This window comes from Peromyscus eremicus, chromosome 20 (genome assembly GCF_949786415.1).
Source record: "Peromyscus eremicus chromosome 20, PerEre_H2_v1, whole genome shotgun sequence".
NCBI lineage: Eukaryota > Metazoa > Chordata > Mammalia > Rodentia > Cricetidae > Peromyscus > Peromyscus eremicus.
Genome location: NC_081436.1, coordinates 14,407,474 through 14,420,373, shown reverse-complemented (window position 1 = coordinate 14,420,373; position 12,900 = coordinate 14,407,474). Strand labels below are relative to the sequence as shown.

Below are 12,900 nucleotides of genomic sequence, written 5' to 3'. Positions count from 1 at the left end.
AGAGGGCCCCACCAAATTGCCTTTCAGTGGGCATGTCATCTGAATGCCCACCACCCATACGTGCCTGTCTAAGTTCACAGGGCACAAGAAGCTGGCAACAGGGGCTATACAAAAACTCAGACGAAGTCAAAAGTGATATTGGCATCGTCTCCATACGGCAGGAAGTCATCCAGTCAGGCCAATATACAAATAAAATTCCAAAATAATTTCCCATTGTTTTAAACGCTACCCCCACCCGTGAGTCCCCAAACCCATTTACCTTGATGGCTTTTTCTGTTAATTGTCTTGCTATTTTGTATCTGTCTAATTTGGGGGAAGAAGACAAATCTTGGGGAATTCCTTGTTTTAATTCTGCAAAAGAGAAACAGGCATCAAGGCAAAGGAAAGGACGGGTGGATTAGAACATCACTTCAACCTGACAGCAGACACACAGGGAGGCCTCATCTCCACCTGCCTCTGCCCACTCAGTGTCTGCCTGTCCTCCACTCTCCTCAAGTTCCGTGGCCTCTGCCCACCCTGCCTGCCCTGCCCGCCCCCTGTAGTTCTCAGCCTTCTATACCCTTGCTACCTTTTGAGAGTCTTTGGCCCACTCCCACCCCAAGTGCTCTCCCCTGCTCCGCCTGCCCCAGGCCACTCTGGCATTGGGTAGTCTTTGTCTGTTTGATTGATTTTTAGACAGAGTCCCTCTATATAGCCTTCCCTGGTTGTCCTGGAAGTTACTATGTAGGCCAGGCTGGCCTCAAAATCACAGAGATACACCTGTCTCTGCCCTCCGAGTGCTGTGACTAAAGGTGTGCACCACCATACCTGTCCTGCATTGGGTAGTCTTGATCCTCTCTAGATATGTCTAATGTGTGGTGAGAGAACATACAGCCTCCCACTATCTCCACCTGAGTCCATGGCTTTTATTCAGTGGCTATCCTCCCTCCTACCTGGAGGAAAGGCCCCCAATGTCTCCCTCTTCTCTGGATGGCCTCCCTGACACCAACTTCTCTCGTGGCAACCTTTCGATGCCAATCATTCCCGTAGGCACACAGCAGACACTGCAGTGCCCCAGGCCTCTCTAGTCTCCGCCTCCCCCTATCTGCTGGGTTCCCACAGGAACCCACGCCTGCAGGGTGCACTGAGTCTTCCCTTCAGGCAGCACAGGCCCTTGGCTGACCAGAATTCCCCTCCTTGTACCCCTCATTGCTTCTCCTTCTCTCTCCAAGCCCTAAATGTGGAGTCGTGTGTGTGTGTGTGTGTGTGTGTGTGTGTGTGTGTGTTTCAAGACAAGGTTTCTCTGTATAACTGCTGTGTCTGTCCTGGAACTCGCTTTGTAGACCAGGCTGACCTCAAACTCACAGAGATCCGCCTGCCTCTGCCTCCCAAGTTCTGGCTAAATGTAGAGTCTTCACAGTACATTTCTACTGTTTCCCCAAAATGTACAGATTCCTCCCAGACTACTCTGACCCCCAGTGTCCCTGGGCCTGCAGTGCCCTGGACCCCCCAAGGAGATTCAGGAAACATCAGTCCCATCCTGTCTACCTGATCTTCCTGTGGCTCTCTTCACCCTAAATCCACAGGTACCAGGGACATGGACTTCAACTAAAGCACAAAGCAACTTGGGGGGGTGGGGTGGCTAAGAACTGTATGTCCACGAAGAAAGGGCAAGTCCTATCTGCCACCTGACAAGATGCCCAGAATTCATTCTGAAGCATGTGAAAGCCACACCAAACTCCTAGCAGGAGGAAAAGCATCACAACCTCACCTAGGCAAAAATTCTCAGATGGCACACACAGAAAATAAAAGTTGGGCTTGGTAAGTTTGGAACTGTCAAAATTAGAATGTTCGGGGGCTGGGGCTGTAGTTCAATTGGTAAAGTGCTTCCCTGGCAAGCATGAGAACGTGAGTCCCGTGAGCAGCCCTGACGTATAAAGCGATGCACAGTGTCCATGCATTTGCAATTCCGCTGGGAAGGTGCAGGCAAGGGGATCCATGGGGCTTGCTGGCCAGCTTGTCTAGCCTATCAAGTGAGCCCCAAGTCCCAGGGAGAGACCTTGCCTCAAAACAAGGTGGATGACTCCTGAGGAGTGATACCCAAGGTTGAACTCTGACCTTTGCACATGTGTGATGTGCCATGAATGTGGACACAAGCATACGTAGCACAAAAATTAAAATGTGCTGTTTCATTAAAAAAAAATGAAAAGGTAAACCACAGACTGGGAACAATATTTACAAATACACCACTTGGACACAAAAAGGTATAGAGTGATGGACTCCATGTAGAGAAGCCCTGACCAGAGCTGGCAAAAGAAGACCTCTATAAAAGTGAAGACCAGAATAAGGGACAGGGGTGCATAGGAAGGGGTGTGAGGAGAGCAAGTCCGTAAAGATGGTCAAATACTAATGCCTCCAAATGCAAAGAGCAGCGGTTATCAAACAAGAAGAAACCATTAAGTCTGTAGTCATAGAGTTAGTGTGTGGCCTTCAGCAGTGGACGGAATGAACAAAGAGGCCAGTGGGAACACACATGACCAGCAGGATACCCTCCCTGGACTCAAACCAGCAAGGTGACAGGACATCAAACCACAATCATTGGCATCATCCCACAGACGTGACAGGGTTTTGCAAATGTCATTGAGGTCCTAAATCAGTGACTCTGATGAATAAGCAGTCAGTCTCTGGGGCCGGGGGGGGGGGGGCGCTAACTCATCTGGAAGTCAGCACAGCCAGCCTGAGATCTTGGTCAGGACACCAAGCTACTGTCAAAGCCCAGACTCTATTGCAGAGACTGACACATTCATTATTATTCTAGAATAGTCATCAAAGTTGGTCTTAAAGAAACTCTAGGCTAATTTCAAAGGGTTTGGAAGTCATAAAAATTCTCCTGGCCACAGAGCAATTAAGTCAGAAATCAGTATAAAAATAACAGAAAGCAGCTGAGAGGTGGTGGCTACAGAGTGAGTTCCAGGAAAGGTACAAAGCTACACAAAGAAACCCTGTCTTGAAAAACTAAAAAAAAAAAAAAAAAAAAACCTTAAAAAAATAACAGAAAACTACTGAATATGTGTAGATTAGCAAATGTACTTCTAAATAACCAGTGAGTAAGGAAAAAATTCAAGATGTAAAGTCTTTTACTTGTTTAACCAAAGACAACTAAAATACCAAATTTCAAATCTGGTGTGATATAGTTAAAGCTGTGTCTACAAAGAAATTCCCAGGGCTGGAAAGATGGCTCAGTGGTTAAGAGCACTGCTCTTCTAAAGATTTCAGGTTCAATTCCCAGTACCCACATGGCATGGCTGTTCTTCCAAAGGACCTGGGTTCAATTCCCAGCACCTGCATGGCAGCTCACAATTGTCTGTAACTCCGGCTCCAGAGGATTCCACATTCTCACATGTTGTGTGATATTTGATTGTATTCTGACAAATAAAGCTTGCTTGGAGTCAGAGGGTGGGGCCAGCCACTAGCTGACCAAAATTAACCAGAGAGGTTTAGAGGACTGGAGACAGAGAGGAGACAGGAAGTAGTATGGCAGGATCCTAGAAAGGATCTCAGGCCCCTTTCGGTCAGCGGAATCAGAGAGGTAGGGAGAACTGGCGGCTGTTCCCTGTACTCTAATTGACTCCCAATTTTTTATTGATAAAGATTAATTAGATTAACACTTCACTCACAGAGACAGACATGCAGACAGAACATCAATACACATAAGATAAAGAAATCATTAAAAAAAAAGAAGTTCCAAGTTGTAAATACACCTATTAGAAAATAATAAAGGCTTAAAGCACTGAATCAAAGCTGGGTGTGGTGTCACATGTCTGTAATCTCAACACTTGAGAGTTGGAATTGCCGGAAAATACGGAGTTGAAATGCAACTTGGCTACAGGAGTTCCAAGACAGGTGAGATACATAAGACACTGTCTTAAGGAACCAAAACCAAACAAAAAACGATTTAGGCATACATCTCAGGAAGCTGGAAGAACACAGTAAATGTAATCTCAAAGAAACTATTAAAGGGGACAGACATTAACGAAATATTTTCAATACAATAAATCAGATTGACCAAGCCAAAGGCTTAAGACTGGTAAAATTCATAACTCATTGGTGAGATTTGTTAATTAAAAAGATGGGAAGTGGGTAGAGAGAGAGTTCAGCGGTTAAGAGCACATACTGCTCTTGGAGAGGACCTAAGTTTGGTTCCTAGTACCCATGTCAGATGGCTCATGACTGCCTAATACTTCAGCTACTCTGGCCTCTACTGGAACCTGCATTCATGAGCGCATACCAACTCACAGATATATTTAAAAATAAATCTTCTTTTACAAAAAGATGAAAGGCATACGAAGTAACAACAGGGCAGGAGAATTCCTTAGATATTTAAAAACTAAGAGGTATGAGTTAAAGTTCCCCGAAGACAGAGAGGAAGGGTGGGGATGGGGGGGACTGAACCTGTGTTAGAGATGCTACAAAGCCAAATGACTGAACTTAGAGATATGGAGAGTTAAGAGTTAAAAAGTTGCAGGCCAGAGCCTAATTATCTTGGGCTATTTTTAGTCCTTGGAATGACATTTGTTGCCCACATGTATCTGACCTAACATCCTTGTGATTACCAAACCTTTAAAATATGTTCTTAGCAGACCACTAGCCGCCATCAATCCAAATCTAAAAATATCATCAGGTGTCATTTGAAACTGTGGCAGAGTTCTCTGTGCTTTGCTGTCTGTCATCTGCCTACCCATGGCCTGACGCCTCAATCTAGGACTGTCACTGTTTTGTAACTAGGAGTCTTTCATGCAACTGCTTCCACTGAGGATCATGGGATTTGAGTTAAGCTAAATCTATATCCCAGTCCATGGTCACTCACATTTGGCTCCAGAATAAACTATCTCCTGTCCCTCTGAGGTAAGGGCTGTGTTTGATACTGACAGAGGTGACTATGAACTTCATGGCAATAAGCTTGAAATTTAGATAAAATGGCCACATCCCATGGCTCTGAGGTTAGAGCACTGGCTGCTCTTCCAGAGGTCCTGAGTTCAATTCCCAGCACCCACATGGCGGCTCACAACCATCTGAAATGAGATCTGACACCCTCTTCTGACATGCAAGCATACACGCAGGCAGAACACTGTATACATAATAAATAAATAAATCTTTAAAAAAAAATAGTCAAATCCCTTGGAAAATACAAATAGAAGATAAAAAGAATACTCTAATACAGGAGTCAACTAATCTGAGTTTAAAATCTTCATATTACAAATACTCCAAGCCTGATGCATCAAGGAAGGTTCCTTCCCATCTTTCATTATATAAGTCTTGCCAAAAGGAGAAGCATGCCCACAACCTGCCATGTCCGTGGTACCCGAATCCTGCCTGGATACAAGAAAATGAGACCACAGGTCCACTGGCCGTAGATGACAAGATCAAACACAAGAGTTGAGCAAATTCTGGCTACATGTCAAGCGGCCATGACCACCAGGGAGCCTCCCATGGCTGGACCTGAAAGTCACCAGTGCCATGGGCCACATGAAGAGAATGAAGAAAAGTCACACTCTAGATGAAGAGACAGTGAGATACAGAAACAAACCAGAAAGATCAGTAATGAAAATTAGCTTTCATTCAGGTTTAATAGATACAGTGGACCATTCATGAAATCCCAATAGCTAGATCTCCATAGGTATAAACACACTGTTAATAGGGGCCAGAGAGGTTCCCGAGGGGCTAAGAATGCTTGCTACCCTTACGGTGTTCAGTTTCAGCATACGTTATCCAGTGGCTCACAACCGCCTCTAACTCCAGTTCCATCCAGCACCCTCTTCTAGCCTCTGCCAACGGCACTCATGTGCACATACCCCCACATAGACACCTAGACACATGCACATAATTGAAAAAGTTTAACGAAAAAGAATCATTACTAGAAATGCATTTCCATTCAGGCTTAAAGCTCGTGGCCGCATGGGAAACACAGAACCTGGCTCCAATCCTGGTGTTTTGGTTTCTCTTTTGGTTGCTTTTCCTGTTGCTATGATAAAATACCCCAACAAAAACAACTTAAGGGATGGAGGAAGGATTTATTTTGGTTCATACTTCCAGGGTACAAACCATCACAGTGAGCTGAGCACATTATGTGTGATGTCGAGCACACAGTGACAAATGCCATACTCATCTATCTTTCTCCTTTTTATACAGTTCAGGACCCAAAGCCCAGGGGATGGTGCTGCCCACTATTAGGGTATGTCTTCCCACCTCAGTTAACCTAATCAAGACACTCCCTCACAGGCATGTCCAGAGGCTAACCCAGTCTACATAATTCCTCATAGTTGTGCCTGAAGACTTGCCTCCTAGGTGACTCTAGATCACGTCAATCTGACAACCAATGGCAATCATTAGTTTCCAGTTGTCATACTACTCCCAGCCAGAAAGGACAAGGTCACTCACTGGAGGAATGGGGTCAGGAGAGACTGACAACCAGTAATTTCAGGTATCTTGGGGGCATTTAGAGACCAGCATATAGACTGAGGAGTTGACACAGTTGGCAAAGTGCCTGCCACACAGCATGAGCACTGGGGTTTGGATCCCTATTATCCATGTAAAAAGCTGGGTGTGGTCATGCATGTCTGTAAGCCTGATCATGAGGGGCAGAGAAGGCAGGTTTGGAACTTGCTTGGTAGCTAATTGGCAGTCTAGCCAATCAGGGCTGCGTCCTGGCCACAAAGATAAAAAGTGATTGACAGGTGCTCATGCTCATCTACCTTTCTCCCAATCCCAAGGATGAGGTGCTGAGTGATAGTAGAGGGCACACAATACCACCCTCTGACCTTACTGTGCATACACACACACACACACACACACACACACACACACACACGCTCTTACACACACATACTCACACACATACACTCTTACACACTTACACACACACATGCAGGCCCAGTACAAGCTCAGATGAGGAGCCAGACTACTGAGGTAGTTCAGTGGGTAAAATCCCTTGCTATGAATCCCTGGGAACTGGAGTTTCAACTTTGGAACCCACGGAAAGGTGTGTGCCTGTCAGTTTTTATCAGCTTGACACAAACTAGAGTCCCCTGGGAAGAGGGAACCTCACCTCCATCAGACTGGCCTGTATGCAAGTCTGTGGGAGCATTTCCTTATAAGTGTTTTTTTTTAAAGTATGTGTATGATTGTTTTGCCTGCACATATGTCTATACATCATGGAGAGAGAGAGAGAGAGAGAGAGAGAGAGAGAGAGAGAGAGAGAGAGAGAGAGAGAGAGAGAGAGAGAGTGTGCAGTTCCAATAGGGGCCAGAAGATGGCTTTGAATCCCCCCTGAAACTGGAGTTAAAAATGGATGTTAGCTGTCAGGTAGGTGCTAGACATAAAGCCTGGGTCCTCTGGAAGAGAAAGCTATTGCTCTTAGTGGCCGAGCCATCTCTCCATGTGCGGCATTTTCTAGGTTGATGATTGATGTGGGAGGGCTCAGCCCATTCTGGGTGGTGCCAAACCTGGTTCAGTGGTCCTGGGCTGTGTAAGAAAGCAGGCTGAGGAAGCCATGGAAAGCAAGTAAGGCAGCAGAATTCCTCCATGGTCTCTGCTTCAGTTCCTGCCTCCAGGTTGCCACCTCGAGGTTCCTGCCCCGGCTTTCCTGGATGATGGACTGTGACATCTAAGGTTATACTTTAAGTTACTTTTGGTCAAGTGTTTTATCATAGCCATAGAAAACAAATGAAGATAGAAACTGGTACCAAGGATGTGGGGTATTGCTGATGGACCTGACCATGTTGTTTTGGGTGGGGTGGAGGATTGTGGAAGTATTTGAAACTTTGAGTTAGAAGTGCTCAGGGTTTATTGAGCTGTATAGGAACTTGGAGGTGAATGCTGAGAGCCTTGCAGACAATGGAGGCCTGACTTGAGAAGTTTCAGAGGGAAGCAAAGGTCTATCAGAGATGTTCATGCGACTTTTTGTTTGTTTTTAGACACATGGTCTCTCTACCTATGTACCCTGGCTTTTTTTTTTTTTTTTGAACTCACTATGTAGACCACGCTAGCCTTAAACTCACAGAGATCCACCTGCCTCTGCATACCAAGTGCTGAGATTAAAGTATGTGCTACCACACACAGCTCATGTGATATTTTAAAATAAGAATGTGGTTTCTGGTCTTCTGGAGCTGAGGTTCAACTGTGATTAACAAAGAGACCAGCACCACTTAGGTGAAAACTTTGCTTTACCGGGACCATCAATGAGGGTTGGCTGGGGCTCAAAAATCAGCTGTGACTAACAAGAGACCAGCATCGTTGAGGCAAAATCTGGGAAGACTTTCCTCAGATTCACCACAGGGGCCAAGGTTGCAACTCAAGCTAGCAGCTGAGCTGGGTAATGTGGAAGAGTTTCCCACATGGTGGTAGTGTTGAAGGCATGAAGTGACGGTCATGGAGAGCAGCTGAACCTAGGCACTGTGTGGCAGGGTCAGAGTCACGCTGAAGAGAGACCAGGAGAGGCCATAGGTAAGGCGTAGCCTTAGTCTCAGTGGAGAGCCCAGCATATTGGAGATACTAATACTGTGGGATGCCCGCTAAGGACAGCAAACAAGCGAGGATAATGTGAAAATGAGCACACCCAAGGCATCCAGCAAAGTCCAGTTGAAGCAACAGCCGTCCCCTGCAGACTCAGGGCACATTCAAGGTCAAGAGGGACAGGTGACATACCGTGAGAAGGCAGCATGGAACAAAGTTCAACATAAGGCTCCCCACAGAGCAGGGACATCCTAGGTAGAAAGTTCATACCTTGAAAACCCAGATGGGAAGATGGGCCATCCCGGAGCAAAGATAACTAAGAGAACAGTGTGTGATCAAGCGGATCCAGATACGAAGAAACCAACTGTGAAGTTATTTTGAGGGAAGCCAGGAAGATACAGATATATTCCAGGGTTTGATTTTTATTAAGGGATTTTTGTGAATTTTATGGAAGTGGAAAAATTATTAGGTTATGTCAAAATGTCCTTTTAGAGATAGTAAATATGTAGTTATATATATTTATTTGGAAAACAATAATAATTAATAATTATTATTATTATTAAAGACAAAAGGAGATATTTTTGTAACATTAAAAAATAGGCATAATGGGGCTGGAGAGATAGCTCAGTGGTTAGGAGCGCTTACTGCTCTTCCAGAGAATCTGGGTTCAATTCATTCCCAGCACCTATGAGGCTGCTCACAACCATTCATAACTACAGTTCCAGGAGATCTGATGCTCTCTGGCCTCAGTGGGCGCTGCACACACATGGTGCACACACATGGTGCACACACACACACACACACACACACACAGGCAAAACACTCATACACAAAAAATTTAAAAAAATAGGAATAGACAAATGCTACTCTCAGCATTAATCAAAAAAGCCCCTCTTGTCAGTGAATAGTGGCGAATGTAGACTCATGGATGCTCAAAGGGCTAATAAGTGACAGTTGACTGCTCAGCCTTAAACAACATTTATGCCATCCCAAGGCTCAAGGAGCACTGTGGAAAAGATTTCAAAATGCCATCTTCTGGGCAAGACACAACCATCACAAACTCACACCAGCTCAGGTTGTCAGAATTGGGCCTATACCTTGCGGATGAACTTTTGGCTGTGAGCAGATTCTGGGAGATGGTGAGTTATTTCCCTTAGTTGTCTAACCCTGGTGAGTCTACCAGACTCCAGTGAGTGACTCCAAATTGATGATCACATAAATGGCCCTGATTCAACCAAGAGGATCATAGAATAAACTTGGGAGACCTTGTCTCAAAAAAAGAAAGAAAAGGGACTGGGCAGTGGTGGAACATGCCTTTAATCTCAGCACTAGGGACACAGAGGCAGAGGCAGAGACAGAGGCAGAGGTAGAGGCAGTCAGATCTCTGAGTTCGAGGCCAGCCTGGTCTACAGAGTCAGTTCGAAGACAGCCAGGGCTACAAAGAGAAACCCTGTCATGAAAAACAAAAACAAAAACCAAAACAAACCAACCAACTAACCAAACTCTTAGAAGTTAAGATTAGGGAAGCAATCATTAAGACTAAAATGGCCAGCCACAGATCCTCATGAGTATTTATAATATACTGATCTGACACAAAACTGGTATCCAAAATGTACAAGAAATACCTGCAAACCAAGATCTGGAGTATCATGGATCTAAGAAAGAGAGATTGGTAGCTCTCACAGAATGGTCCAAGTGGCAAGGCCAACACCAGTTGTGTGGCAGATGGGGTGTACCCCAGCTGGTAAGCCTGAACTATATCTTCTAAAACTAAATGTTGTACCCATCTATGACACGTGATTTTACTTTTAGGTATGTAGGTATTCGCCAATAAACGTGAGCCATGTCTGAAAGGCAAGTGCAGGAATCCACTTGGATAAAGAGCTTTTTCCCCCTCTACTACCAGAACAGTTTCCCAGGACCAATGCTATCTGGTTTTCACAGTCCTCAGAAACCCCAGGACCCCAGGAGGCAGCAGAATCTGGGCCTCCTCCTCTATCCCCAAACCCCTATGCCTGCTCCTTTGAATAGGGCTGACTGCAAACGCGGAATGCAAATGGTACAGACTGTTTTCTTCTTTGTGATCTTCATCCGGCAAAGCGGAAGACAGCTTCTTCCTTTCGCCATTCTCCATGCTTGCCTCGAGTAGCTGGTTCCTTTGGCCCCCAGCCCCTGCTGACAAGGGTGGAGAGGTCAGACATACCCAGGGAAGCAAGGGTGGGGTTCTGAGGTCTGAGGTGTGGGAGGGTGGTCTGGGAGGGAGGTCTGGGGTAAGGGGACATGTCATGAGCTGGAGGCTTGGGGGTGAGAAGTCAAATGGAAAGACGGGCCAGTGGGGGACAGGTCTGAGAGTGAGATGGGTAAATTAGAGTAGAGGACAGCTCAGGGTTAAGGAAGGAAAGCCCGGGGTTGAAGAGAGAGAGGTTTGGGGCAGAGTTAGGGAGGTCTGAGTGGGAGAACCAGTCAGGGGTGGAACACGAGTCTGGAGCTAAGAAGGGGAGGTCAAGGTAGGGAGACAGGTCAGAAATTGGGACACAGGTTTAGGGTCGAAGGGGAGGCAGTTACGGAGTTTGGAGGGAGGTGGGAAGGTGAAGGAAAGAAGGTTGAAAAGGCAGGGTGGGGTGAAAGCGGACAGGTGTCAGGGTATAAGGCTGGGAAAGTTCGGAGGTTCTAAGGAGCGAAGCCTGGGGATTCCAATCCGAGGGGGGGGGCGGGGCGGGGTTCGGAACGCGGAGTGGGAGGGGGACCTGGGCGCTAGCGAGGACCCGCCTGGCGTTCCTGAGGGCAAACAGTGCTCACCTGGGACCCGCCCTGAAGCGCGTGCTGCTCTGCAGGAGCCACGAGCCTCTCGGCTGGGCGTCTTGTGGTCGCCCCGGGCAACCGCCCCTGGCTGCGCGGCGCATTGTGCAGACCCATGGCGCTGGCGGCCTGGCTTGCGGCGGCCTGAGTGGCGCCCTACTCGGGGTGTGGGGCTTCGCGGACGCACAGGCAGTAGGGGCTGCAGACGGCTGCGCACGTGGGGAGGCCGATGGCTGCGGCGCGCAGTCGATACCCGAGGAGCGGACTGAGTCCGGGCACCGTTGCTGGCACTCACACTGAGCTTTGGTTCTGGATCTAGTCCCATGCTGCGGTCCGAGGAATGGCCAGTGCCGTGGCGGGGACGGGGGCGGGGACTAAGGCTCCTGACAGTGCGGGCCCGGGCCATGCATCAGGGTTAGCTCTCAAGTGCCTGCTATCCCCGCCAAGGTCATGAGTTCCCGCTCCACATCTCCCACGCACCTGTCAGGGTCACACAGACAACCCTAGCACTCAGACTACACCAAGTCACAAAGACCAGGGAGTCACACCCTGCCCCACCCTCGGCTTCCTCCCTCTTGGCTCCCTTGCTGTTCACAAGACGCCTCCACATAGGTCAGAGGTGGAGATGGAGTCCCAGGGTCCTTCCAGGCAGGTGTTCTCCCCAGTCCCTTTGCCAGCTGAGTGTCTCCTCAAGGTCAGGGTGGCTGTGGTACCTAGTGGGGTACCTATGCTGTGCACTCGGTGTTCCCAGGCTGTTCCCTTCTCTACAGCCACTCGCTGCCTTAACAGGTCAGTTCCTGTCTTTGTCCAGCTTCCCTATGTGGCACTTTGGGCTGTGTTAAGGAAGGCCTATCCATCCATCCATCCATCCATCCATCCATCCATCGATCCATCCAGCATCCTTCCAGCATCCATCCATCCATCCATCCATCCATCCATCCAGCATCCATCCAGCATCCATCCATCCATCCATCCATCCGTCCATCCAAGTTGTCATTGTTTTGGGTTTTGTTTTTGTTTTTGTTTTTTGAGACGGAGTTTCTCCGTGTAGTTTTGGTGCCTGTCCTGGATCTCGCGCTGTAGACCAGGCTGGCCTCGAACTCACAGAGAACTGCCTGGCTCTGCTGGGATTAAAGGTGTGCACCACCATCGCCCCGGCATTGTCATTATTTTAAAGCCTAAACTTCAGATCATTTTCATTTGGTTTAAAGCAGTGGTTCTCAACCTGTGGATCATGACCCCCTTGCAGGAATCACATATCAAATATTCTGCATATCAGATATCTACATTATGAGTCATAACAGTAACAAGATTACAGTTACGAAGTAGCAGTGAAATAATATTATGGTGGGGGTCACCACAACATGAGGAACTTTATTGAAGGGTCGTGGCATTAGGAAGGGTAAGAACTGCTGGATCAAAGGCATCTTTATTTCATAGGTCTTGCTCTCAGGTGTAGGAGGCTTCTCCCTGACTGGTGATCCAGGCTTTACTCACCATACACATCAAAAAATAAATTAAAAATGGCTTTCCACTCTAGGTCTTACTTCTCATCCCTGGTTTTTGGTTTGTTTTCTTTCTTTCTTTTCAGAAGCATTTGACAGGCTATGA

At 47.1% G+C, this 12,900-nt stretch overlaps 1 protein-coding gene across 1 annotated transcript in view; it reads right to left on the bottom strand.

Moving 5' to 3' along the window:
- Ttll8 (tubulin tyrosine ligase like 8) overlaps nt 1-11,779 on the bottom strand; it is a 24,517-nt gene extending 12,738 nt beyond the window's left edge. Inside the window, exons 1-3 of the mRNA XM_059247996.1 lie at nt 11,290-11,779; nt 10,558-10,665; nt 188-351 (exon numbers count right to left, since the gene is read on the bottom strand). Of these exons, the coding sequence (XP_059103979.1) occupies nt 188-351; nt 10,558-10,665; nt 11,290-11,695 (678 nt within the window). The 5' untranslated portion in view covers nt 11,696-11,779. The remainder of the gene's footprint in view (nt 1-187; nt 352-10,557; nt 10,666-11,289) is intronic.
- Nucleotides 11,780-12,900: the final 1,121 nt, after the last annotated feature.